The 25,024-nt window shown below is 41.9% G+C and overlaps 2 protein-coding genes across 2 annotated transcripts in view; both read left to right on the top strand.

The window, feature by feature from the left end:
• Nucleotides 1-25,024, top strand: part of LOC141271937 (uncharacterized) — a 223,119-nt gene that overhangs the window by 23,373 nt on the left and 174,722 nt on the right. The window lies entirely within an intron of this gene.
• On the top strand, nucleotides 9,023-18,775 carry LOC141271930 (uncharacterized). Its single transcript, XM_073682178.1, has 5 exons — nucleotides 9,023-9,081; nucleotides 9,490-9,630; nucleotides 9,760-9,939; nucleotides 10,023-10,146; nucleotides 17,837-18,775. Exons 2-5 carry the CDS (start codon nucleotides 9,562-9,564, stop codon nucleotides 18,586-18,588), a joined length of 1,125 nt encoding a protein of 374 aa, XP_073538279.1. The 5' UTR covers nucleotides 9,023-9,081; nucleotides 9,490-9,561; the 3' UTR covers nucleotides 18,589-18,775.

The raw sequence follows: 25,024 nt of genomic DNA, 5'->3' as shown, positions 1-25,024 counted from the left end.
ACAAGATACAGGAACAAGCTTGGGAACTCAGCCCCCAGGGTGGCGGAAACAGACTAGAAGTCACAGGTACAGGTAGAGACCATGGGTACTCAGCCCCCAGGGTGGCGGAAACAGATTAGAGTCAGAACAGCACCTGGCAACTCACAGTTGCACAGAACAGACTGTAAGAAAGTGTTGCTCAGGCACCTCCTACTGGGTGGAGGGGGTTTAAGTATCCAGTGACTCACAGCAATAGGCTGGGGAAGCATTAGGACTGCACACACTGTAGCTTTAAGAATCAGAAAGCAACAGCGCCAATGCCCTAAGCCAGCAGACAAGAGACATACAGTACAAACAGCAAACTGGAGCAAAAGTGTGCAGCCTGGCCTGAAAGGTAAGATTGCAGTCTTGCATGGTGGGAGATGGTAAGCCATGCAAGCACGCCGCCAGGGATGTTACAGTACCCCCCTTTTACGCCCCCTCTTCTTCAAGCCAGCAAGGATTTCCTGCAGAGAATTTGGAGGCCGATCCTCTTCAAGAAGATTACCTCTTCTATCCACTAGAGGGCACGAAACTGGTCTCACCATCTTGGTGACTAGGATGCTTCCTCCCATCGAGCCATCCTCAGCAACAGAGGAAGTGGGTGAAGTACCAGGAACAGGACACAGGAAAGTCTCTCTCCACTTGTTAATATCGGGTAGTACCCCTAAAGATTCACGGGATAACTGGAGGTCCTCCACCAGGTTGGAGGGGTGCAGAGACTCGGGGTTAACCACCGCCTTGACGTACACTTTGCCAAGCTTACTGGATGAAGTGGGCGAAGTACCAGGTACAGGGTGCAGAAAAGTCTCTCTCCATTTGTTATCAGGTAGCACCCCGGGGAATTCAGGAGACAACTGGAAGTCCTCTGCCTGGTTGGAGGGGTGCAGAGACTCGGGGGTAACCACCGCCTTGACGTACACTTTGCCAAGCTTACTGGATGAAGTGGGCAGAGTACCAGGTACAGGGTGCAGAAAAGTCTCTCTCCATTTGTTATCAGATAGCACCCTGGAGGATTCAGGAGGCAACTGGAGGTCCTCCGCCTGGTTGGAGGGGTGCAGAGACTTGGAGGTAGCCACCGCCTTGATGGACTTATTGCCAGATTTGTTAGAGATGGAGGATCCTTGCTTAGGGACCAACTTCAGTCTGGTTTCTGAGATGACACGTCTGCGAGGCGGGGTGGTGCCTAAAGCCAGATCATTGATACAATCGTCGAGGCTGTGTGGGGACAATGCCTCCGCTTCCCTTCCTTCGGAGACTTCAGCGCACAGCGAGTCAGCGACTAGCAGATCTGGTGAAGAAGAAAAAGAAACTGCTGACTGTCCTGAAGATATGGGGACTGGACACCCCTTACACCTCAGCAGTCCCCCAGGAAACACCATGCAGGATCTCCAGACCTGAGCGGGCACTAGATCTCTCGGCTCTGGACGACCTGTGGGTAAAACAGACAGCACCTGGAATGTGAACTTATTCATGTGTAATGCTCCAATCTGGAGTTTAATTTGTAAAGACATATTTTGACTGTTTCTGAGTAGGGCTCGTCCTTCCGCTGACCATGCCCAAACCGGCTTCTGGAGTTGTCGGATGGGAATCAGACACCGACTCTTCAAGGCTTTAAGCCCGAAACTTCCGGTTAATCCGAGGCCTTCACTTGCCACGGAGACAGTCATGATCATCTGTGGAGAGGAAACACTAACGCCAAGGGCAGCCTCTCCTACAGGCCTAATGTCTTGGGATTCTCCAACCTTCGCTGGACAAAGTCCGTCAGGGGATCCCAAACAACCGCAGCAGGACTACAATCCGATTTTGTGACTGAGTTCTGGCCTCTGCTTTGCCTGACGAACATGGTCATCCTTCATGGACTCTGTGCGGACAGCTGCCTCTACAAGCCGGGAAACAGAAGGTCTTTGGGAGGACAGAACCTGGCGTGACGGTTTACCTCTACGCCTTGCACGTCTGGACTGCCTCTTGAGGTTGCGAAGGGAAGTATTCTGTAGAGCATTGTCATCCTGTGTGGATTCTGTGTGGGCAGCAGTCTCTTCAGGCTGGAGAACTGGTAGGCTACCTACACACATCACCCATCGGGGCTGCTCCAGGATACTGGGAAGGGAAGCTTTAGCAGAAGCTTCAGGATTAGGGTTATCGAAAACCATTAGAAAGGCCACCAGGAAGGCCTGCAGGTCAGAGACGATAGGATCCCATGCTTCCCATAGGGGGGTGATCCATTTCAAGGCATCACCCGCTAGGTAGGACATCGTGAATGCTACTTTAACCCGATCGGTAGGAAAATAGTGAGCATAGAATTTGAAATGCAGCATGCATTGCTCCACAAATGCACGGCTTCGTTTTGGTTCCCCATAGTACCGTGGTGGATCCGCAGGAACGAGTGCTGATAGATCCATTTGGGCTGGTGCGTAAATCGCCTGGGCCTCAGCTTGCGAAAAAAATTTTCCTTGATGCACGTATTCGCCAGACAAGGATTCAAATGTCTCTGAGAGCGAAGGGCCATGGGGCTCAACGGGAACCATGGCCTGAGCAAACTGTTACGCACACGCCCGGGCAGACTAGCGTGATTAGTGATCCCACTGTACCATGAACCGAAGAGTGCCTGGAGGGGCGTAATTAAGTATCAACTCGGTCCGGCCAAGGTCGCACGGCGGCTCAGTCGACTCCGTGAACCAGGGAGGAACCGAGCTGAGCGACCAGGTGCTACTTCAGGTCAGACCCCGGTCACAGCTGTTGACCCACACCGGTAAATGCAGGAACAGACAGGTTAGACTGGCATATTGACAGGAGGGAACTGGTAGGCACGGCTGGTATGCAGACAGATGGATATTGACAGGCACAGCTAGTATGCAGGCAGGTGGGCACTGGCAGGCATGGCTGGTATGTAGACAGATGGATATTAACAGGCCCAGCTGGTATGCAGGCAGGTGGGCACAGGCAGGCACGGCTGGCATGCAGACAGGCAGCTACTGGCAGGTAGGAACGCAGGCAGGATAGGTACCAGTACAGACTGGGACACAGAACCAGAGCCGCAGGTGCGGTGGACAGCAGAGCGAAACCGCAGATGCGGTGAACAAGCAGAGCAGAACCGCCGGAGCTGTGAACAAACAGAGCAGGGTGAAACCGCTGATGCGGTGAACAAGCAGAGCGGAGCAAAACCGCAGGTGCGGTGAGCAAGCAGAGCGTAGCAAAAGCGCAGGTGCGGCGAACAAGTAGAGCATAGCAAAACCGCAGGTGCGGTGAAAAAGTAGAGTGGAGCAAAAGCGCAGGTGTGGCGAACAAGCAGAGCGGAGCAAAAGCGCAGGTGCCGTGAACAAGCAGAGCGGAGGAAAACCGCCGGTGCGGTGAACAAGCAGAGCGGAGCGGAACCGCAGGCGCGGTGAACAAGCAGAGCGGAACAGAGCAGAAGGTGCTGGCAGACAGGACAGGGCTCTGTTCACATGGAACAGACTGGAAAATACAGGAAGATAGTTAGAACACAGGAGGTAGATACAAAGGAAGGGAGAGGGGACAAGCAGAACCAGATACACACAAGGTACTTACAATGAAGTAGCGAGTGGACACAAAACTCACAAACAGAAGTACAGAGACAACGAGTTGGAGTTAGGCGCAGGTTCAGACACTGCAGGAAAAGGGAAGGTTCGGACATAGAGACAAACAGGTAACGGGCTAGGACACTGTTCAGACAGGAACTGAACCGGGAACAAGATACAGGTAGCGGCCCTGGGTACTCAGCCCCCAGGGTGGCGGAAACAGACTAGAAGTCACAGGTACAGGTAGAGGCCCTGGGTACTCAGCCTCCAGGGTGGCGGACAGACTAGAGTCAGGACAGGACCTGGCAACTCACAGTTGCACAGAACAGATTGTAAGAAAGTGTTGCTCAGGCACCTCCTACTGGGTGGAGGGGGTTTAAGTATCCAGTGACTCACAGCAATAGGCTGGGGAAGCATTAGGACTGTGCACACTGTAGCTTTAAGAATCAGAAAGCAACAGCGCCGACGCCCTAAGCCAACAGACAAGAGACATACAAACAGCAGGTACTGGAGCAAAAGTGTGCAACCTGGTTTGAAAGGTAAGATTGCAGTCTTGCATGGTGGGAGATGGTAAGCCATGCAAGCACGCCACCAGGGATGTTACACATTATTAGAGATCCTCCAATAAAATGATCATATCAGTATCACCAACATAAATATATGTGATATAAATGGAAACAAGAGTTTTGTTTTGTAAGACATAGTCGTAAAAACAGTCAAATTAAAATAAATGGTCAAAAATGTTTATGTGAGTAATCAAATCCTGGAATGAGCATTTGTTTGACAGGTTATCCCTGTATGTGTTACAGCTGTCTAACAGATGTGACACATGCAGTCGTGGCAGCTGTTACAGAAATGCTGAGCACGGCGAAACTACTCAGCGAGTACCCGAGCGTGCTAGTTTAAAGGGTTAAACCCAACTAATTTTGTGGTGCGGAAAATGAATACGATGCCTAAATTTGCTGATTGACTCTAATTTTCAAGATCCACAGGAGGTTGTAATTACTTATGACACCTTTCATGCAGGCTTATAGAAAAATTGCGTCTTTATTATTTCCTCATCATTATTACATTGTTAGTTCCTAGTTTATTACATCATCTATGTAGTCTATTGAGACTTCAATATTCTATCATCTTGCGTTTTTGCTGCTTTTTTTATGCAAATTAAAAGCTGCTTTTCACAGGACCAGCAAAAGCTATGAGATTTTAGAAATCTCATGCACATGCTTTTTTTGTTCCCTCACTGAATTGGAAAACTGCAGCATGTCAACACTTTTAGCGGTTTTGCAGCGGTTTTTTCACCCATAGAAAGCAATGAGTAAATGCAAAAAATAGCAAAAGTGGAGCAAAAATATTGACATCAGTTTTTGAAGTTTTTAGTGACAAAAAAGCATGTACAGCAGGATATGGGCCAAATTTATTTTTGTGATTTTCCCAAGTTTAAACCAAAATATCTTGGCTCCCTCACCTGATGATGGTTGTTAGTATTAATACAGTTTAATTAAATTAGTGATTGTGTTAAAGTAAGTAATGCCTGACCAACTCAATACTCTACCAATTTGTGAGATGGAACAATTTCTGACCAACTCACTGGTGCTACCTATGTGTGAAACTAAGCAATGTCTAACCAACTCAATGCTCTAGCAATGTGTTACGTAAACTAAGCCAGACCAATTCAAGTCCCCCGCTGTTTTTAGATTTCAATTGTGTATTTTTTCATAAACTCATATAAACATTTTTTATTCAGAATAGTAACTATTTTTTCAGACATAAAAAACTCTTTCCACTAAATACGTCTTGTATTGGTAGCCTAACACCTTATATTGTTCATGCTTGCATGGTTGAAGCGAATCTGAACTTTGAGGTCATGAAAAATGTAGCAAAAAATGCAATAAAACACGATAAGTAAAGCAGCAGAAAAGCCAGCGAAACCTGCCTTTTTGTCAGTTTTTTTACTGCCAAGAGATCAAGTTTTGGCTGCAGAAAAAAAGCAGCAAAAAAGCTATGTGTGAACAGAGCCTTAGGGTGACGAATCAAAAAACACAAACTTCACTCCAATGACATAATACTAATTACAGTTGCATCATCTACTTTTATAAATGGTATATTGACATGTTTCAATATGGTTTTTTTTCAGATATGCCTCATTCTTGCATTAACAAAGCGAATAGTTTTTGCTACATATACAGGAAAGACTGCAAACTGTATTTAGGCTGCAGAATAGGAGATCAGGACAAGAGTTGAGCTCTACACATATGCTGCAATAGATGTGCATCACATCTTACCCAGTGGTTGCATGGGAAGAAGCAATCTATGCTTTTTGCAGTTCCAATGATCAGGAGAGAGACAACCGATTACACTACCGATTGCTATTTCTGCATGGTGCCCACCATTAGGAAAGGAGTTTCAAAGAAGAAAATGTGAATTTTACTGTATCCAAACATTCCATCTGCAATATGCCCAGTACCACATACAGAATAACCGATAGTTCCAAAAGCTACAGAAACATTTTCAGTGGAGTCAAGTGAGGAAGAAGAGGGCACTTGGTGTCATTAAGCATCTTCCTCTAACGATCCAGACTTTGTCAGCCACCTCAACTGAACCACAGCTTATAGCACAAAGTGAACTGAATGATCTTGTTAGAAATTTGGATGTGCCCAAGAGTAAGGCTGAGCCCTTAGGTTCCAGGCTACGGCAGTGGAATCGGATTTCTTTGTTCCACAACCATAATAAAGATCTTGTCCAATACTTCTTCTTGAAGGGCGATCTTCTGGCATGAAACAACATCAACAGTTTAATGGAAGCTCTGAAGATAAGTCATAATGCAGAGGAATGGAGGTTCTTCATCGATTCGATCAATGCGCTACCTTCAATTCCAGTTGGTTATGCAGTCTACATGAAAGAAAGCTATGACAACATGAAACAGCTGTTGAGGTGCCTGAACTACGGCCAACATTTCTGGCCCCTCTGTGGTAACTTAAAGGTGGTTGCCCTCTTACTTCGTCTCCAGGGTGCATACACAAAGTACTGCTGCTTTCTGTTTCAGTGGGATAGTCATACTAGAGAATATCACTACAATGAAAGAGACTGGCCTTCCAAAATTTACTTCAGCCAGGGAGTGAAAATGTTCTGCATCAAGCACTTGTTGATCCACATAAGATTTTGTTAATACCATTGCATATCAAGTTGGGCCTAATGAAGAACTTTGTAATGGCAGTGGATAAAAATGCAAAAGAATTCAAGTATTTCATTGATACATTTCCAAGGTTGAGTGAAGCAAAGATAAAGGAAGGAGTCAGTATTCGACCTCAGATTCATAAGCTTCTTCAAGATGAGGAGTTTCTCAATCTGTTGCAGGGCAAGGAAAAGGCTGCATGGATAGCATTCACATTAGTGGTAACTAACTTTTTGGGAAACTCAAGAGCAGATAACTATGTAGAGTTGGTGTAAAATCTCCTCAAAACATATAAGAATCTTGGCTGTACCATGTCCTTAAAGATTAATTTCTTACATTCGCATCTAGACTTTTCTACACCAAATTGCGGTGTAGTGAGTGACGAGCATGATGAGATTTCACCAAGATACTGCAGCTATGGGGAAAAAGATATCAAGGAAAATGGAATCCATCAATGCTTGCAAATTACTGTTGGACAATTGTAACAGATGATCCGATGCAGGAGTACAAGAGACTAGCAAAAAAGAGTTGTCACTGAATGAGAATCCAATGTTGTACGGCAATTTTTGCCACTGTTTATAATTTGCAAAAGTGTTTAGACATGTTTTAGTTATTTGAATTGTTAAGTGTCCTCTAAATAAATATCAGAAAATTGGCATAACAAAATATTCTGCATCTTTATATTTGCAAAAATAATAATGTTTCAAAGAACTGAAACTTTTATGCATTAATTATATGTAGCAGTAAAAGGAAACTTTTTGATATCATAGAAACAAAAGCCAACTAAAAAATTTTCATTGTCAGATTTGAATTCAGGAGGTCAAAATCATTAAGAAACAGCTAATTTCATAACTGAACCTGACAACATTTGAAAATATGTAAAACAGTGTAATCAGTTCCTCTCAGTTAATAAGCCAACCTGGTCCTCAGAGGTCATAACACATGACTCTCGAGGACACTTTATATAATGGAACACTATAGATTTATACACAGAAATACACTGTGGGCAGAACGTATGGGGACATCTGCAGGAGGGTTTACTATGTCCCAATCTAAATCCACTAGATGTAGCTTATATTAAACCATGTACAAGAACATAAGTGATAAAGTCACAAATAGCTGCATATACATCATACACACACAGCTCTGCTCCGTACACACGGCTCCGCTCCATACATGTCGTACATGCACGGCTCTGCTGCGTACACGTCATACACACACTGCTCTGCTGCGTACACGTCATACACACACTGCTCTGCTCCATACACGTCGTACACACACAGGTCCGCTCTGTACACATCGTACACACACACTGCTCCGCTCCGTATACCTCGTACACACGCGGCTTTGCTCTGTACACATCACATACACACAGCTCCTCTCCGTAAACGTCATACACACACAGCTCTGCTCCATACACACGGCTCTGCTCCGTACACCTCGTACACACGCGGCTCCGCTCCACACACCTCGTACACACGCGGCTCCGCTCCACACACCTCGTACACACGCGGCTCAGCTCCTTACACTTTGTACACACGTGGCTCCGCTCCGTACACCTCGTACACACGCGGCTCCGCTCCGTACACCTCGTACACACACGGCTCCGCTCCGTACACCTCGTACACGTGCGGCTCCGCTCCGTACGCCTCGTACACACACGGCTCCGCTCCGTACACCTCGTACACGCGCGGCACCGCTCCACACACCTCGTACACACGCGGCTCAGCTCCGTACACCTCGCACACACGCGGCTCCGCTCCGTACACCTCGTACACGCGCGGCTCCGCTCCGTACACCTCGTACACGCACGGCTCCGCTCCGTACACCTCGTACACGCGCGGCACCGCTCCACACACCTCGTACACACGCGGCTCAGCTCCGTACACCTCGCACACACGCGGCTCCGCTCCGTACACCTCGCACACACGCGGCTCCTCTCCGTACACCTCGTACACACGCGGCTCCGCTCCGTACACCTCGTACACGCGCGGCTCCGCTCCGTACACCTCGTACACGCGTGGCTCCGCTCCGTACACCTCGTACACGCGCGGCTCCGCTCCGTACACCTCGTACACGCGCGGCTCCGCTCCGTACACCTCGTACACGCGCGGCTCCGCTCCGTACACCTCGTACACACGCGGCTCTGCTACATCCACACTGTAAACCCCTCCTGACCCCACACATAAACTTCCCCTCATCCAGCACCATGACAACCAGCACAGCAGAGTCCTGCATCCACTGAGGCCCCTGATCATGTGACCCCTGACTCCTCCCCTCCTGTGACCTCATCACAGGTCCTGTGCGCACAGAACAGTCATATATGTGGTGGCGGCTCTGCAGGTGGAGGTATGTGGAGATCCCCCATTACTGGGCGCAGGGGGCATTAACCCCTTCATTACTAGAGAGAACGTCACCATTCCCGCCCAGAGGTGCGCTCCCATTTCTACCATGGTGTACAAGCTTATGCCGTAAACAGCTTAGATTACGGCATAAAATAAATTGATTGCGAATTAAATTTAATATGACTTCGGACCATCCCTTTAACTTTAATTATGTGCTCTGTCTATATAATTTTCGGAAATATCCGCCTATTTCAGTTCGGAACTGCCTTCATGTTCCAGTTCATGACAAAAGAGAGACCACAACTTCTACATGTTATATCTCGTCTCATATAATTCCCATTATTATCTCCAGTTATTGTATTATTACATGGGTTTCTTTATGATGTTACATCTTCATGTTCTTCCCATTCAGGTCTCTACAATATCCGATCCTTTCAGTGGAGATCTTCTATATAAGAGAATTTTCTTGATTGACCCTTCAAGGATGGATAGTGGAAGGAAAGAGAGGCTGTTACACCTCACCCTAGAGATCCTCTTCCGGCTTACTGGAGAGGTGAGAGATTCTGATGACGTCACATTACATCATTCTTATCTATGGGAATAACAGATGGACAGAAGTGGAGAGATGAGGACTCTGGAAATGTCTGTAGTGAGATTTATTAATGTGTCTCTCCATAACCAGGATTATACATTAGTGAAGAAGACCTCTACTGAGTTCTGTCAGCCCCCTGTGTCTGAGGAATGGTGTAAGCCTCTGAGCCCAATCATGAAGCCTCCACCTCACCCCCTCAAACATGAGGACATCAATGACCAGAAGATCCTAGAACTCGCCTACAAGATGATTGAGCTGCTAACTTCAGAGGTGACACTGCTGGGAATGCTGGGAGATTTTACAGTAGCGCTACGAAGGGATTGGGGGGATGACGGTTTCATTGTGTGTGTTAGGTTCCTATAAGGTGTCAGGATGTCGCTGTCTATTTCTCCATGGAGGAGTGGGAGTATTTAGAAGGACACAAAGATCTGTACAAGGACGTCATGATGGAGGTTCCCCAACGCATCACATCTCCAGGTAACTGATATGAATAAATACACTTTTTTAATAATAATTGCTGCAGTAAAGCTAGGTTTACATAACACCCATATTCTCTAAATGTATATACTGAGTCTGTAAATATGTTTACATAATTTTGTGATAGCTATAATAATAGTATTTTTTTATTTCTTTAGCACCAACATATTCTACAGTTTTTTACAATTCGGGGGGACTTGAACAGATAATATAGCTATTACAGAGTAACGCATTCAACACATACCAAGAGAAGTGAGGGCCCTGCTCGCAATCTTACAATCTGTGAGGAAATAGGTGAAACACAAAAGGTAAATGGTAAAAAGTGTGGTCCAGCCATCAATATAATAGAGGATTCATATAACGCTGCATGAACCGGTCACCTGCAGAGAGTGCTATTAAGTGCATGGACGGTGTGTAAACTGATGATACATGGGACCAGATTCTGAGGAAAATTTAGGAAGGGTAAAGAGGAAATAGTTAAATAAAGTAAGATGATGAGACAGTCTAAAGAAATGCATTTTTAGAGCATGCATAAAACTGTTGATATTGGTAATTAATTTAATTGTCTGAAGTAGTGCACTCAATAGAATTAGCACAGCACGAGAGAAGTCTTGGAGACGGCAGAGGGAGGTTCAAATTATTAAGGTTGTTAGTCTTAGGTCATTAGTGAAATGGAGAGCACAGCTAGGATGGTAGACAGAGATAAGGCAATAGATGTTGGACGGTGCTAAACTGTGCAGAGCTTATTGTTTTGTTTTTTAATATTTTATTTATTTATTTATTTTTTATGAGAATAATAAGTTTATATTGTATTCTGTAGCAGATGGGCAACCAGTGCAATGACTGACACAGGGGGGAGGCATAGTTATAGCCCTTGTCTTATTTACTGCATTATTCCTGTGTCCTGTTGTGCATAAATATATGACTCTCCAGATTTTGTGTTATACTATGCGGATTGAAGAGACCTGAGTAGTCTCGAAAGCTTTCTATTTGTTACCATCTCTTCAGTCAGCGAATAAAAGGTTTCAACCACTGAGGACTCTCAAATTTTAATATTTTATCTACTGGCTAACATGGTAAAACGATAATACAGGAAAAATATAAGAGCAACAGTAAGAATTTTTGAACAGACAAAGATAAGAAAAGGTCGAATTCTAGAGATGTTTTTGAGATGCAGGTGACATGAGCAAGTGAATGATCAGATCTAGGTAGTAAAAGAAAGATCTGATCAGGGCTGTGGAGTTGGAGTGGTGGAGACAACAGACAGACAATCATTGATGTTTTGAAGTAATGTCTGGGTGATGTAAGAAGAAGTGTATAATTTGGTATAATCAGCACTGAAAAACGAATTCGATGGTTTGTCCAATAAGGTCAGTGAGGTGAGGAGGAGGGGAAGAAGAGCCAGCAATTGATACACTGAAGTCGCTGTCAGAGAGGTAAGAGGAGAAGCAAGAGAGAGCAGTGTCCTCGAGGCCGAGTCAAATGCTTCAGTGAGATCCAGGAGAATCAGCAGAGTTGTGACCATTAGATTTTAGTAGATCATTACAGACTTTAGTAAGGCAGGTTTCGTGAGTGTAAGAAGCGGAAACTGGATTGTAAAGTGTCAGATATATACAAGAGATAATGGTCTAGACGATAGTACAGCAAACATTCCAGGAGATTAAAGATATGTCTGTAGTTAGCAGCACAGTTCTGGTGGAGGGATGTTTGTGTATTTGAAGGAGAAGGGAAAGATAACGGATGAAACAGAGATGTTACATAATTTAGTTTGGTTGGTGGTGGCAGCTGGGGAGAGGGACTGAAGGAAGTGAGAGGAAATAGTCAGTGGTGCAGTTTGTAGGGAAAGAAGAAGCGAAAACTTTCTCTGTGACTGGTTTAAGACAGAAAGTGAGCTTGATGAAGTGGGAGAGGGACAAGAATACATAATAGTAGTGTAGCAGCCCTATCTTTCGTCAAACTCAATTTGACAGGTGCCACGCCCCCTATCAAAGTGTATCAAAGTGTGTAGCCACACCCCTCCTCCCCCTCCCCTATCAGTTCGTGTGTTGTATCTTATTCATCATTTTATATGAATTTTATATGAGTTTGATGATGGTATCTGATTATTTACTCTTATTTGATAGTGTATGAGTTTATATGAATTTTATTGTTCCAGCAGATCTGTGTTTATATGAATTATATGGGCAAGTTACAACTACCCCCAAGTATATAAAGTGTGTGTTTTATACGGATGTAAAAAGCAAAGACACAGTAAAAGTATTAAAAGATTTTATTTTTTAAAGATAAATACTGGCCAAGTTACAATTATCATTTTATATGAGTTTTATAATTTGCTTGGGCATATTATGTATATGGCCAAGTTACAATTATCATTTTATATGAGTTTTATACCCCTATACTGTTTATTTGATAGTGTGCATCTTATTGCTTGGGCATATTATCTATATGGCCAAGTTACAACTACCCCCAAGTATATAAAGTGTGTGTTTTATACGGATGTAAAAAGCAAAGACACAGTAAAAGTATTAAAAGATTTTATTTTTTTAAAGATAAATACTGGCCAAGTTACAATTATCATTTTATATGAGTTTTATAATTTGCTTGGGCATATTATGTATATGGCCAAGTTACAATTATCATTTTATATGAGTTTTATACCCCTATACTGTTTATTTGATAGTGTGCATCTTATTGCTTGGGCATATTATCTATATGCCCAAGTTACAACTACCCCCAAGTATATAAAGTGTGTGTTTTATACGGATGTAAAAAGCAAAGACACAGTAAAAGTATTAAACAATTTTATTGTTTTAAAAAATAAATACATCTCAAAGACATTTCAATAATATAAAAATCCTTACAGAATATTATAAAAAGTATCACAAGTACAATTAATATACAGCATTACAATTCTTACAAAATAATATAAAAAGTGTTACATTCACATGTACCAAAATGCATGTAATAATAATAATATACATCACTACATTTCTTGCAGATTAATCTAGAGCGTTACAATTCAGTCAGATCATTTATCCAATACATCACTTACATCGTGAGCCACATGGATTGTAGTAATGGTAGAGACCTTTTTTTAGGCAGCAAAGTTCCTTGTGTGATACCTAATGATGGAGAGTGTAAAGATTGAATAGCGCGGGTCGGTGTGGATAGCGTCCGGGGTGTAGATACATCGCTACCTTCACTGATGGAAATTTTTAATCCATCTAAAAGCTGTCTAGTAGCGGGATTACCCACAACTGTAGATGGAATATTTAGCTCTGCCATTGCCTGCATAAATGAATCCCAACCCCGAGGCAGATTCCTGCTGGTTAGGGCATGGCTCTGTGTTGTACTACGTACCAAATCCAGCAAGTTAGATCCTGGTATTACAGTTCCTTTGAAAATAAATTCGCTTTTATCATTCCAGGATGTAACATTTTTATTCTGCAGCAGCCTGTTTAGTAAAAATTCAGCGTTCTTTTTATATCGTTGGTTTACATGGCTTCCAATTTCAGTGACCTCTTGATTTTTATCAGGGCCTGAATTTGGCAATTGCTGCTGATCAGATTCAGGAGTGCTAACGAGATTTAAAGTTGTTACTTCTTTTGAACTGTGCCTCGCATGTACCAAGTATCGTTGTAGCACGGAACTATACATTTTAATTTTCACATCATCGGGTATGTCACGACGTTGTAAAACTGCGCTAATTTCATCATCAAGACGACGAATAACACTCTCACGTATGTTATCTGTATTAGGGGGTCTTAGTTTGACTAGATCCTGTTTGGGAACTAGATACATTTTCTCTGTGTGCTCCATTATTTGCCTGTGAGCAGACTTGTTATTATCGGTATTGCAAATCCTAAAAGAGGACCTATAAACCCGCCGGTCTGCTTTAGTAGGCGCTTCTTTTTCTTTATGGGCTGCGATCTATCACTCAGGGTTCTTATAGCTTTACGCCACTTCTTTAATATGTTTTTTTGTCGCTCTTTCAGGGGTATTCGGCCTTTTAAAATGTTTAAAGCAATTTCACCTATGGCTGTAATTAAATCTCTGCTTGCATTGTGCAAAATAGATTTTCTGACAGCGGGTGTTGCCTTCACCAGTGTTTTTAAGAGAGCCCAGTTACGACGGAGTCTCTCAGACATCTTTACAACACTATGGCCGCAGTGTAGAATGCCTGATTCCATGTAAAATTCACTTTTTAGAACTATTTTTCTTCTGCACATAGACAGCGGGCAATGCTGGTGGAAACATCCCCGTCCTTAAGCGCAGATCCTCAGGGGTATTAGCTCTCAAGTCTAACAGCAAATACCCATAAGGTTCCCTCGTTGCATCCTCAAAAGCTTCCAAGAAAAAACGTGTTTTTCCGGGGTACATCTGACGGGCTAGAGTTAAAATTTGTAATTTATCTCGTGGATTTTTAAAAAGCACCATGTACTTTGTGTTTAAAGTTATTGTGCGGCTTTTCTTACCCTGACAAAATATGTTTTGTACCAGGTAGAAAATGCTGAGATTTCTGTGGTGAACATACTTGGTAAATGCTTTTTCTATCTCGCAGTTATCGCTAGCACTCTCCATGAGATCATCAACAATAGTCAAATTTACCTTGTCAGGAGGGAATAAACCATCATCTACGAATGTATGCGGCAGACCCTCCACAAATCTGATGTGGGGAAAAGAGAGAGAGATTTCATCATATAGTTTTTGCCAGCATGAATAAAACCAAACAATATTATTGGGTTTGTGAGAAAAATGAGTTTCAATATTATGTAACAGCTGTTTTACAAAATAGCTCTTTCCGGAATTAGACGGGCCGGCTAGAATGCAGGAGAATGGGTGTTGTAGCCGCGGAACCATCACAATACTCAACTAATAGCCAAATGGCAGGGTGGTGAAGTCGTCGCAGCCCATAAAGAAAAAGAAGCGCCTACTAAAGCAGACCGGCGGGTTTATAGGTCCTCTTTTAGGATTTGCAATACCGATAATAACAAGTCTGCTCACAGGCAAATAATGGAGCACACAGAGAAAATGTATCTAGTTCCCAAACAGGATCTAGTCAAACTAAGACCCTCTAATACAGATAACATACGTGAGAGTGTTATTCGTCGTCTTGATGATGAAATTAGCGCAGTTTTACAACGTCGTGACATACCCGATGATGTGAAAATTAAAATGTATAGTTCCGTGCTACAACGATACTTGGTACATGCGAGGCACAGTTCAAAAGAAGTAACAACTTTAAATCTCGTTAGCACTCCTGAATCTGATCAGCAGCAATTGCCAAATTCAGGCCCTGATAAAAATCAAGAGGTCACTGAAATTGTAAGCCATGTAAACCAACGATATAAAAAGAACGCTGAATTTTTACTAAACAGGCTGCTGCAGAATAAAAATGTTACATCCTGGAATGATAAAAGCGAATTTATTTTCAAAGGAACTGTAATACCAGGATCTAACTTGCTGGATTTGGTACGTAGTACAACACAGAGCCATGCCCTGACCAGCAGGAATCTGCCTCGGGGTTGGGATTCATTTATGCAGGCAATGGCAGAGCTAAATATTCCATCTACAGTTGTGGCCAATCCCGCTACTAGACAGCTTTTAGATGGATTAAAAATTTCCATCAGTGAAGGTAGCGATGTATCTACACCCCGGACGGTATCCACACCGACCCGCGCTATTCAATCTTTACACTCTCCATCATTAGGTATCACACAAGGAACTTTGCTGCCTAAAAAAAGGTCTCTACCATTACTACAATCCATGTGGCTCACGATGTAAGTGATGTATTGGATAAATGATCTGACTGAATTGTAACGCTCTAGATTAATCTGCAAGAAATGTAGTGATGTATATTATTATTATTACATGCATTTTGGTACATGTGAATGTAACACTTTTTATATTATTTTGTAAGAATTGTAATGCTGTATATTAATTGTACTTGTGATACTTTTTATATTATTCTGTAAGGATTTTTATATTATTGAAATGTCTTTGAGATGTATTTATTTTTTAAAACAATAAAATTGTTTAATACTTTTACTGTGTCTTTGCTTTTTACATCCGTATAAAACACACACTTTATATACTTGGGGGTAGTTGTAACTTGGGCATATAGATAATATGCCCAAGCAATAAGATGCACACTATCAAATAAACAGTATAGGGGTATAAAACTCATATAAAATGATAATTGTAACTTGGCCATATACATAATATGCCCAAGCAAATTATAAAACTCATATAAAATGATAATTGTAACTTGGCCAGTATTTATCTTTAAAAAATAAAATCTTTTAATACTTTTACTGTGTCTTTGCTTTTTACATCCGTATAAAACACACACTTTATATACTTGGGGGTAGTTGTAACTTGCCCATATAATTCATATAAACACAGATCTGCTGGAACAATAAAATTCATATAAACTCATACACTATCAAATAAGAGTAAATAATCAGATACCATCATCAAACTCATATAAAATTCATATAAAATGATGAATAAGATACAACACACGAACTGATAGGGGAGGGGGAGGAGGGGTGTGGCTACACACTTTGATACACTTTGATAGGGGGCGTGGCACCTGTCAAATTGAGTTTGACGAAAGATAGGGCTGCTACACTACTCATAATATTAGGGAATTGGGAGCAAATTTCCTGTCGGATATGGTAAATTTTTAACTCAAGGCTGGTGATACTGGTCTGCACTTTAGGACTGAGGAGGAGGTGAAAAGTGTCAAATGCTTTTAGATCACAGCATAAATAAGTATTTTATAGTGTACAAATATAAATTTGTAATATTTAAAGAAATTAGAAATTACAAATAGGTTCAGATTCACACATGAAGTTTTGATACAGTTTTTATGTAGATATTTTTTGTTACAGCAGATTTATAAAAGAAGGAAACTTATGAATGCTTTGATTATTTCTAATCTACATGTAGCTCTTTTTATTTATTTATTTTTTTAAAGAAAAGAAAAACCTGCATGTCCTAATCCAGAATTACACTTTATCCAGAGCCACAGATTCTTCATGCATGACCATACTGCTCCTTACTTTTGCTCTGCTCTTCGTTAACGTGCATGTGGATGTTAGTGAGTGTGTGACACAGACACCACCAAGTAGCACAGCACAGCATTTTACTTTAGAATAGTGGTGACAGGCAGACTGAAACATGAACTTAGGAAGATGCCATTTTAGAAGAGTAACACTGCAGAAGAACAGTCTGGGGGCCTGATCTTTTTATACAGTTGTGTGAACTTAGTTTTACCTTGAGATTGTGATCTGTTTTACCAAAAAAGTCGTAAGGATGTTGTACACGTTAATGTCATTCAAACCCACCATTTTTAGCTGGACATTGTGTTGCTCTAATGTGAATGAAGGTGTCCCGTTTTTTATCTGACAGAAGATGTCAGGAAAAAGAAGAATTTGGCTGATAGTTTTCAACATACTGAACTTGATTGTTTTGTCTGGAAGGGTTAAACTTCATATTCTCATACAGAGAGTGGTCAGTAGGGGCCAGCCTAAAAGGTTTGGCAAGATGTAATCTGTTAATTATTGAATGGTGCTACATGCCTTGCAATTTGTATGACTTTTTTTGTACATAAATGTTATAAAATACAAATATTTTAAATTATATAACAAAAAATAAATAAAAATCTCACTTTTATTTTTGGTAGATGACCGTGTCAGAAGCTCAAAAAAACAGGTGATATCTACAGATTTTACAGTCGATGATCGTGGTATCACACAAAATGCATATGAACAGCAAGTCATTATCCCATCTATACCCTCAGCCCCTCACAGCATATATAAATTATGCTACCCTGTCCAACTGGTCTTCGTTCCTGATTCAGTACAGACTGTTAAGAAAATTGAAAATCAAAGTAAGGATGTTGAACATCAAATAATTCAAATGGGAGAGACTTCATATTCATTTTATCAAAAGAAGAGATGTGTTCCAATGCAAAGTCATGTTATTAGAAATGAGAAAAGTCACATCAAGGAGAAGTCTTTGTCATGTTCTGATTGTGGGAAATGTTTTGGAAAGAAATCAAAACTTATTTTACACCAGAGAACTCACACAGGGGAGAAGCCCTTTGCATGTTCCGAATGTGGAAAATGTTTTAAACAAAAATCAGACCTTGTTACGCATCAGAGAATTCACACAGGGGTGAAGCCATATTCATGTTCAGAATGTGAGAAATCTTTCAGCCAAAAAGCACATCTTAATAGACACCAGTATATTCACACCGGGGTGAAGCCATATGCATGTCTTACATGTGGGACATGTTTTGCTCAGAAAGTAGTTCTTGAAATACATGAGAGACGGCACACAGGGGAGAAACCATTTTCATGTTTAGAATGTGGCAAATGTTTTACTGCGAGAACGCATCTTGCTAAGCATCTGAAAATTCATACAGGAAAGTAGGCATTCTCTTTTTGGTACATATTTGTGTTATTGACAAGTAAATAAAGAAGACAGAAATGATAGTCAAGTAATGTTATGTGTCATACATTAGAAATGGAGAAAAATTTAAGGCCCTAAATAATGATTAAAATGATTTGCAATTACCAATAAATGTCTTTATTCCAAAATACAAATAGCACTCAGAAAACACACCTATATATACAGCTCTGCCAAAAATTAAGACACCACTGCAAAATTTTCATTTTCTCTGATTCTTCTCTTTTATAGGTATATTTTTGAGTAAAATGTACATTGTTGTTTTATTCTATAAACTACTGACAACATGTCTCCGAACTTCAAAGCTAAAACTTTTGTATTTATTTGTAGCAAATGAGAAATCGTCAAAATAATAAAAAAGAACCAGTTCTTTCAGACCTCAAATAATGCAAAGAAACAAGTTCTTATTCATTTATTCATTTAGAAACAACAATACTCATGCTTTCACTCAGGAAGAGTTCAGAAATCAATATTTGGTGGAATAACCATGATTTTTAGTCACAGCTTTCATGCGTCTTGGCATGCTTTCCACCAGTCTTTCACACTGCTTTTGGGTGACCTTATGCCACTCCTGGCACAAAAATTTAAGCAGTTCTTCTTTGTTTGGTGGCTTGTGACTATCCATCTTCCTCTTGATTACATTCCAGAGGTTTTCAGTGGGGTTCAGATCTGGAGATTGGGCTGGCCATGACAGGGTCTTGGTGTGGTGCTCCTTCATCTACACATTGATTGACCTAGCTGTGGGGCATGGGGCATTGTCCTGCTGAAAAAAAACAGTCCTCAGAGTTGGGGAACATTGCTTGACCCGAAGGAAGCAAGTGTTTTTCAAAGATAACCTTGTATGCTACTTGGTTCATATGCCCTTAGCAAAGATTAGCCTGCCCAATTCCAGCCTTGCTCAAGCATCCCCAGATCATCACCCAACCTCCACCAAATTTCACAGTGGGTGCAAGACACTGTGGCTTATATGCCTCTCCAGGTCTCCGTCTAACCATTAGTTGACCAGGTGTTGGGCAAAGCTGAAAATTTGACCAATCAGAGAAGATTACCTTACTCCAGTCCTCTATGGTCCAATCCTTATGGTCTTTGGCAAACTTCAGCCTGGCTCTCCTTTGCTTCTCATTGATGAAATGCTTTTTTCTAGCTTTACATGACTTGAGGCCTGCCTCTAGGAGCCTGTTACAAACTGTTCTTGCCATGCACTTCACTCCAGCTGCCATTTGCCATTCCTTTTGTAGGTCACTTAATGTCATCCTGCGGGTGCTGAGTGACATTCGAATAAGATGATGGTCATCCCGGTCAGTGGAGAGTCGCTTTCGCCCTCTGCCAGTCTGTAGCTTTGTTGTCCCTAATGTCTGCTGCTTGACCCTGTTGTAATGGACTGCCGTCTTTGAAATTTTAAGGGTGGATACAACATGACGCTCACTGTATCCCTCTGCTAGTAAAGCCAGAATTGAGCCCTTCTTTTCCTCACTCAGGACTTTTCTTTTCAACTCCTTTGGCATAGTTAAAAGTTATTTTTTCATTCAAATTACTTTTGAGCTATTCCTAGCACTTGTTTTGCCATCCAGCTTGTCCTATTGCAAGAGGATTGTGAAGACTACAGCAGTGTTTTTTATACTTTCCCTCATTACCTAAGATTTGGTTCAGGTGATCACCTAATCAGAAGCACATTAAGTAGAATGAGGTGTACTTTGGTTGGAATTCAACGGATACTGGAATGGAATGGCTGTCAAACAATTATTAATAAATGTTTGTTGGAAAACCTTGGGCCTTTTTTTTATTCTTTACATGCATACCTCAGGGTTACTGGCTCTAAAAATCAAATTACCTTAGAAGGATTATCTGTTACTACAGTCCAATAGGTGTGATTACACACATAGTGCCATACTTGACACATAAAATTAGTGTACATCTCCAGTAGCATCCATAACTTTTTGATACGGAAACAAACCACTTTGAAAAGCCCCATTCACATGTCTGATTTTTTTTTGTACGTGTACTGTTCGTTCCTTTTTAATAGATGTGTATCCATGATAATTTATGGGCACATTTTCATGTCTTCATGTATTGCATCCCACAAGTTTGCGGAGACATGACCAAGTTTGGTTTGATTCGTGGACCAAACTCCCATGTCAAAAAATAGGTTTATGAAATGGTCAACAGCACGTGGATGCTACCTCTGTTACATCAGTGTGTTGTCCGTTGCACCCTTACAAAGTACCTACTGCCAATCTGGGGTTGCTATTTTTATTTAATAAAAAGAGGGGGTAGCCCAGATTGGTGATTATATTAAATATACACTGCTCAAAAAATAAAGGGAACACTCAAATAACACATCCTAGATCTGAATGAATTAAATATTCTCATTGAATACTTTGTTCTGTACAAAGTTAAATGTGCTGACAACAAAATCACACAAAAATCATCAATGGAAATCAAATTTATTAACCAATGGAGGCCTGGATTTGGAGTCATCCCCAAAATGTGTAGTGGAAAAAGACACTACAGGCTGATCCAACTTTGATGTAATGTCCTTAAAACAAGTCAAAATGAGGCTCAGTATTGTGTGTGGCCTCCACGTGCCTGTATGACCTCCCTACAATGCCTGGGCATGCTCCTGATGAGGTTGCGGATGGTCTCCTGTGGGATCTCCTCCCAGACCTGGACTAAAGCATACACCAACTCCTGGACAGTCTGTTGGTGGATGGAGCGGGACATGGTGTCCCAGATGTGCTCAATCAGATTCAAGATTGGGGAACGGACGGGCCAGTCCATAGCTTCAATGCCTTCATCTTGCAGGAACTGCTGACACACTCCAGCCACATGAGGTCTGGCATTGTCCTGCATTAGGAGGAACCCAGGGCCAACCGCACCAGCATATGGTCTCACAAGGGGTCTGAGGATCTCACCTTGGTACCTAATGGCAGTCAGGCTACCTCTGGCGAGCACATGGAGGGCTGTGCGGCCCTCCAAAGAAATGCCACCCCACACCATTACTGACCCACTGCCAAACCAGTCATGCTGAAGGATGTTGCAGGCAGCAGATCGCTCTCCACGGCTTCTCCAAATTCTGTCACGTCTGTCACATGTGCTCAGTGTGAACCTGCTTTCATCTGTGAAGAGCATAGGGCGCCAGTGGCAACTTTGCCAATCCTGGTGTTCTGTGGCAAATGCCAAGCGTCCTGCACGATGTTGGGCTGTGAGCACAACCCCCATCTGTGGACGTCGGGCCCTCATACCACCCTCATGGAGTTGGTTTCTAAGAGTTTGTGCAGACACATGCACATTTGTGGCCTGCTGGAGATCATTTTGCAGGGCTCTGGCAGTGCTCCTCCTGTTCCTCCTTGCACAAAGGAGGAGGTAGTGGTCCTGCTGCCGGGTTGTAGCCCTCCTACGGCCCCCTCCACGTCTCCTGCTGTAATGGCCTGTCTCCTGGTAGCACCTCCAGCCTCTGGACACTATGCTGACAAACACAGCAAACCTTCTTGCCACAGCACGCACTGATGTGACATCCTGGATGAGCTGCACTACCTGAGCAACTTCTGTGGGTTGTAGAGTCCGTCTTATGCTACCACGAGTGTGAAAGCACAACCAACATTCAAAAGTGACCAAAACATCAGCCAGAAAGCATTGGTACTGAGATGTGGTCTGTTGTGCCCACCTGCAGAAACAGTCCTTTATTGAGTGTGTCTTGATAATTGCCAATAATTTCCATCTATTGTCTATTCAATTTGCACAACAGCATGTGAAATTGATTGTCAATCGGTGTTGCTTCCTAAGTGGACAGTTTGATTTCACAGTTTGATTCACTTGGAGTTATATTCTGCTGTTTAAGTGTTCCCTTTATTTTTTTGAGCAGTGTATATTAATGCCATAAGGGCTCCTAATGACTCCCATAAGGGCTCCTAATGTCTTCCAAAACAGCTTGATTTTCTACCAAAGTCAGGCCCGAATTTCCAAGGTGTGGGATCCTGGCATGCAGAGCACGATTCTTGCAGGGAAAGAGTGAGATCTCGCTCATTCCACTAACCCAGGTTGGCATGTACTTTGCTAATCTGTTACTGGACAGTAACATCATTAGGTCAATTATTTTCGTTAACAGCTTAGTAAGCTGCAGCATTTGGTTAGTGGAAAGACTGAGATCTTGCTCTTTAACTATAAAAGGAACGTTGAAAAGTTGTGAGATCTTGTCCTGTACACCAATATCTGACAATCAGGAAGTTTTGGCACAACTTTTGTAGACTTTGCCCACACTTTTATTAAATAAAAAGGTCAGCGACAGACTAGTAATAGGTACTCTTTAAGGAATTACGTAATTTAGGCCTTTGGGACGTAGTATTTTAATTTTTATAATTGTCACATTCCAGGTGCCATAATATTTTTATTTTTTTGTAGACATATCTGTATGAGTTGTTTTTTTTCCCCAGATCAGCTGTATTTGTCAGCATACCGCATTTTTTGTTGGTACATATAACATGTTTTTTTTATTAACTGTTGTCTGACTGTTATTTTGCTGTATTTTGATGTTTTAAATTTTCAAATATTCACATTCTGTGGGTCAGGATGATTTTGACTATACCAAACTTATGTTGTTTTAAATGTGTTTTATTATTTTTTTGTGTAATAAATACACTTTGAAAAAATAAAATCATTGAGTCTCCATATTCTGAGAGCCATAACTTTTACAAATTTCCGTCATGCAATTCTGTGTTCTCTATGGGGAAAATAAAGAAAAAATTAAACAGAAATAATTAAAAAAATACTACCATCATTTTCAACACTTCGACAAGATGTTTAATTTTAGCTTAGTTTGTCATCACATGCAAGGCTGTGCATGTGATGCAGATTTGACGCCATGTCGTGTTTGGAGAGCTCCTGATGTGCCTAAACAGTGGAAACTCCCCTCAAGTGACCCCATTTTGGAAACTAGACCCCTCAAGGAACTTATCTAGACTCGAGGTGAGCACCTTGAACCCCCAGGTGCTTCACAGAGGTTCATAAGGTAGAGCCGTGAAAATAAAAAAATCTAAATTTTTCCACAAAAATGATCTTTTAGCCCCAAATGTTTTATTTTCACAAGGGTAACAGTAGAAAATGGACCCCAAAAATTGTGCAATTTCTCCGGTCTGACGGCACGGCTCGGAAGGGAAGGAGCGACAATTGACTTTTTCAACGCAAAATTGTCTGGAATCTAAAGCGGACGCCATGTCACATTTGAAGGGCGCCTGATGTGCTGATACATTAGGGCTCAAAACGGAAGGGGCACAATGTGAATTTTGGAATACAAATTTGGCCTTATTTGAAATAGATTGTCATATTTGCAGATCCTGTGAGGTTCAAGAGCAACAGAAATCCCCCATAAATGTCTTTTTTTGTAAATCATAACTTGTAATGTATTTGTCTAGAGAGGCAGTGAGTAGTTTGATACCTCCTTTTTTATGTAATTGATGAAACACAAGTTTGAAAATTTACAATTTGCATTTTTTTCACTTTCTTTTATCAATTATTTTTGTACGTTCTGAGGAACACGCCTCAAATTATATTATAAAACTTTGTCTTCCTAACAAAACAGTTGTCCCATAATTGTGTATTGTCATGGGAAATATTATAAATCTCTCTCTCACTCTTCCCCCTCCCCTATACTATTTGCTAAGGAGAAGAGCTATCTCTCTAAGAAGTTGCTTCTATGCAAATAGCAGTGTACAAAAGAAGCCACAAACTCTATTATCCAGGCTAGTTACCATACAAAATTGAGAGACATGGGTGATGAATAGACACCTGAGTCAATAGGAAACTGCTCGTTAGGCATCAAAGGAAATCTGTCACACTTTTCACAATAGCCAGGACATTCCTAGCTGCAATCTTCAGACTCGTAGGCACCAAAATAAAGTATGGAATATTGAAAGTCCTATAATTCCGATTGTGATGGGACATATATTTTTAGCCGTGGGGCTAACTAAGGAACAGTAGGCATATTTTTCCGTATCTGTGCGCCCTGCCGGTAAGCGGTAACACAAGAGTACAAACATAACGGACAGCAGCCAGGTCATGTCTGGTCTCTAAACAAAGGTAAAATTGCAATAAAAAAATATGGTATCACTTGCTAACTTCTGCAATCTACCCGCGAGAAGTTATTGCAGAAATTAGAGATTTCATAAAACCATGAAGGGCGGATATCAGCCCACGTGAGGTCATCACAGGTGAGTGTGTGGGCATGGCTCCCCTGCGGCATAAAAGATCAAGCCGAAAATTGATCTATACTCATGCCAGGAGATACATATTTGTGTAAGCAGGGGTCCCGTTCCATAACGGCCAGAATTGGAATGCTTGCCACTAGCTAAACTGAATCGTGTATGCAATCGGTCTAGTAAGTTTCTTCTGTTAATCCCTATTATTT

The sequence above is a fragment of the Phyllobates terribilis genome, unplaced genomic scaffold (assembly GCF_046119375.1).
Source record: "Phyllobates terribilis strain yellow unplaced genomic scaffold, ASM4611937v1 Scaffold_5__5_contigs__length_657084704, whole genome shotgun sequence".
Lineage (NCBI taxonomy): Eukaryota > Metazoa > Chordata > Amphibia > Anura > Dendrobatidae > Phyllobates > Phyllobates terribilis.
Note: the sequence above shows the minus strand (reverse complement) of the source record. Positions and strands in the feature narration are given on the sequence as shown.

What these genes read in the sequence shown, in the direction of transcription:
- LOC141271930 (XM_073682178.1), top strand. Translation starts at nt 9,562, where the DNA reads ATGGATAGTGGAAGGAAAGAGAGGCTGTTACACCTCACCCTAGAGATC. An exon ending in TCTTCCGGCTTACTGGAGAG is followed by an intron (nt 9,631 to 9,759) that starts GTGAGAGATTCT and finishes CTCCATAACCAG; the next exon opens with GATTATACATTAGTGAAGAA. An exon ending in TTGAGCTGCTAACTTCAGAG is followed by an intron (nt 9,940 to 10,022) that starts GTGACACTGCTG and finishes TGTGTGTGTTAG; the next exon opens with GTTCCTATAAGGTGTCAGGA.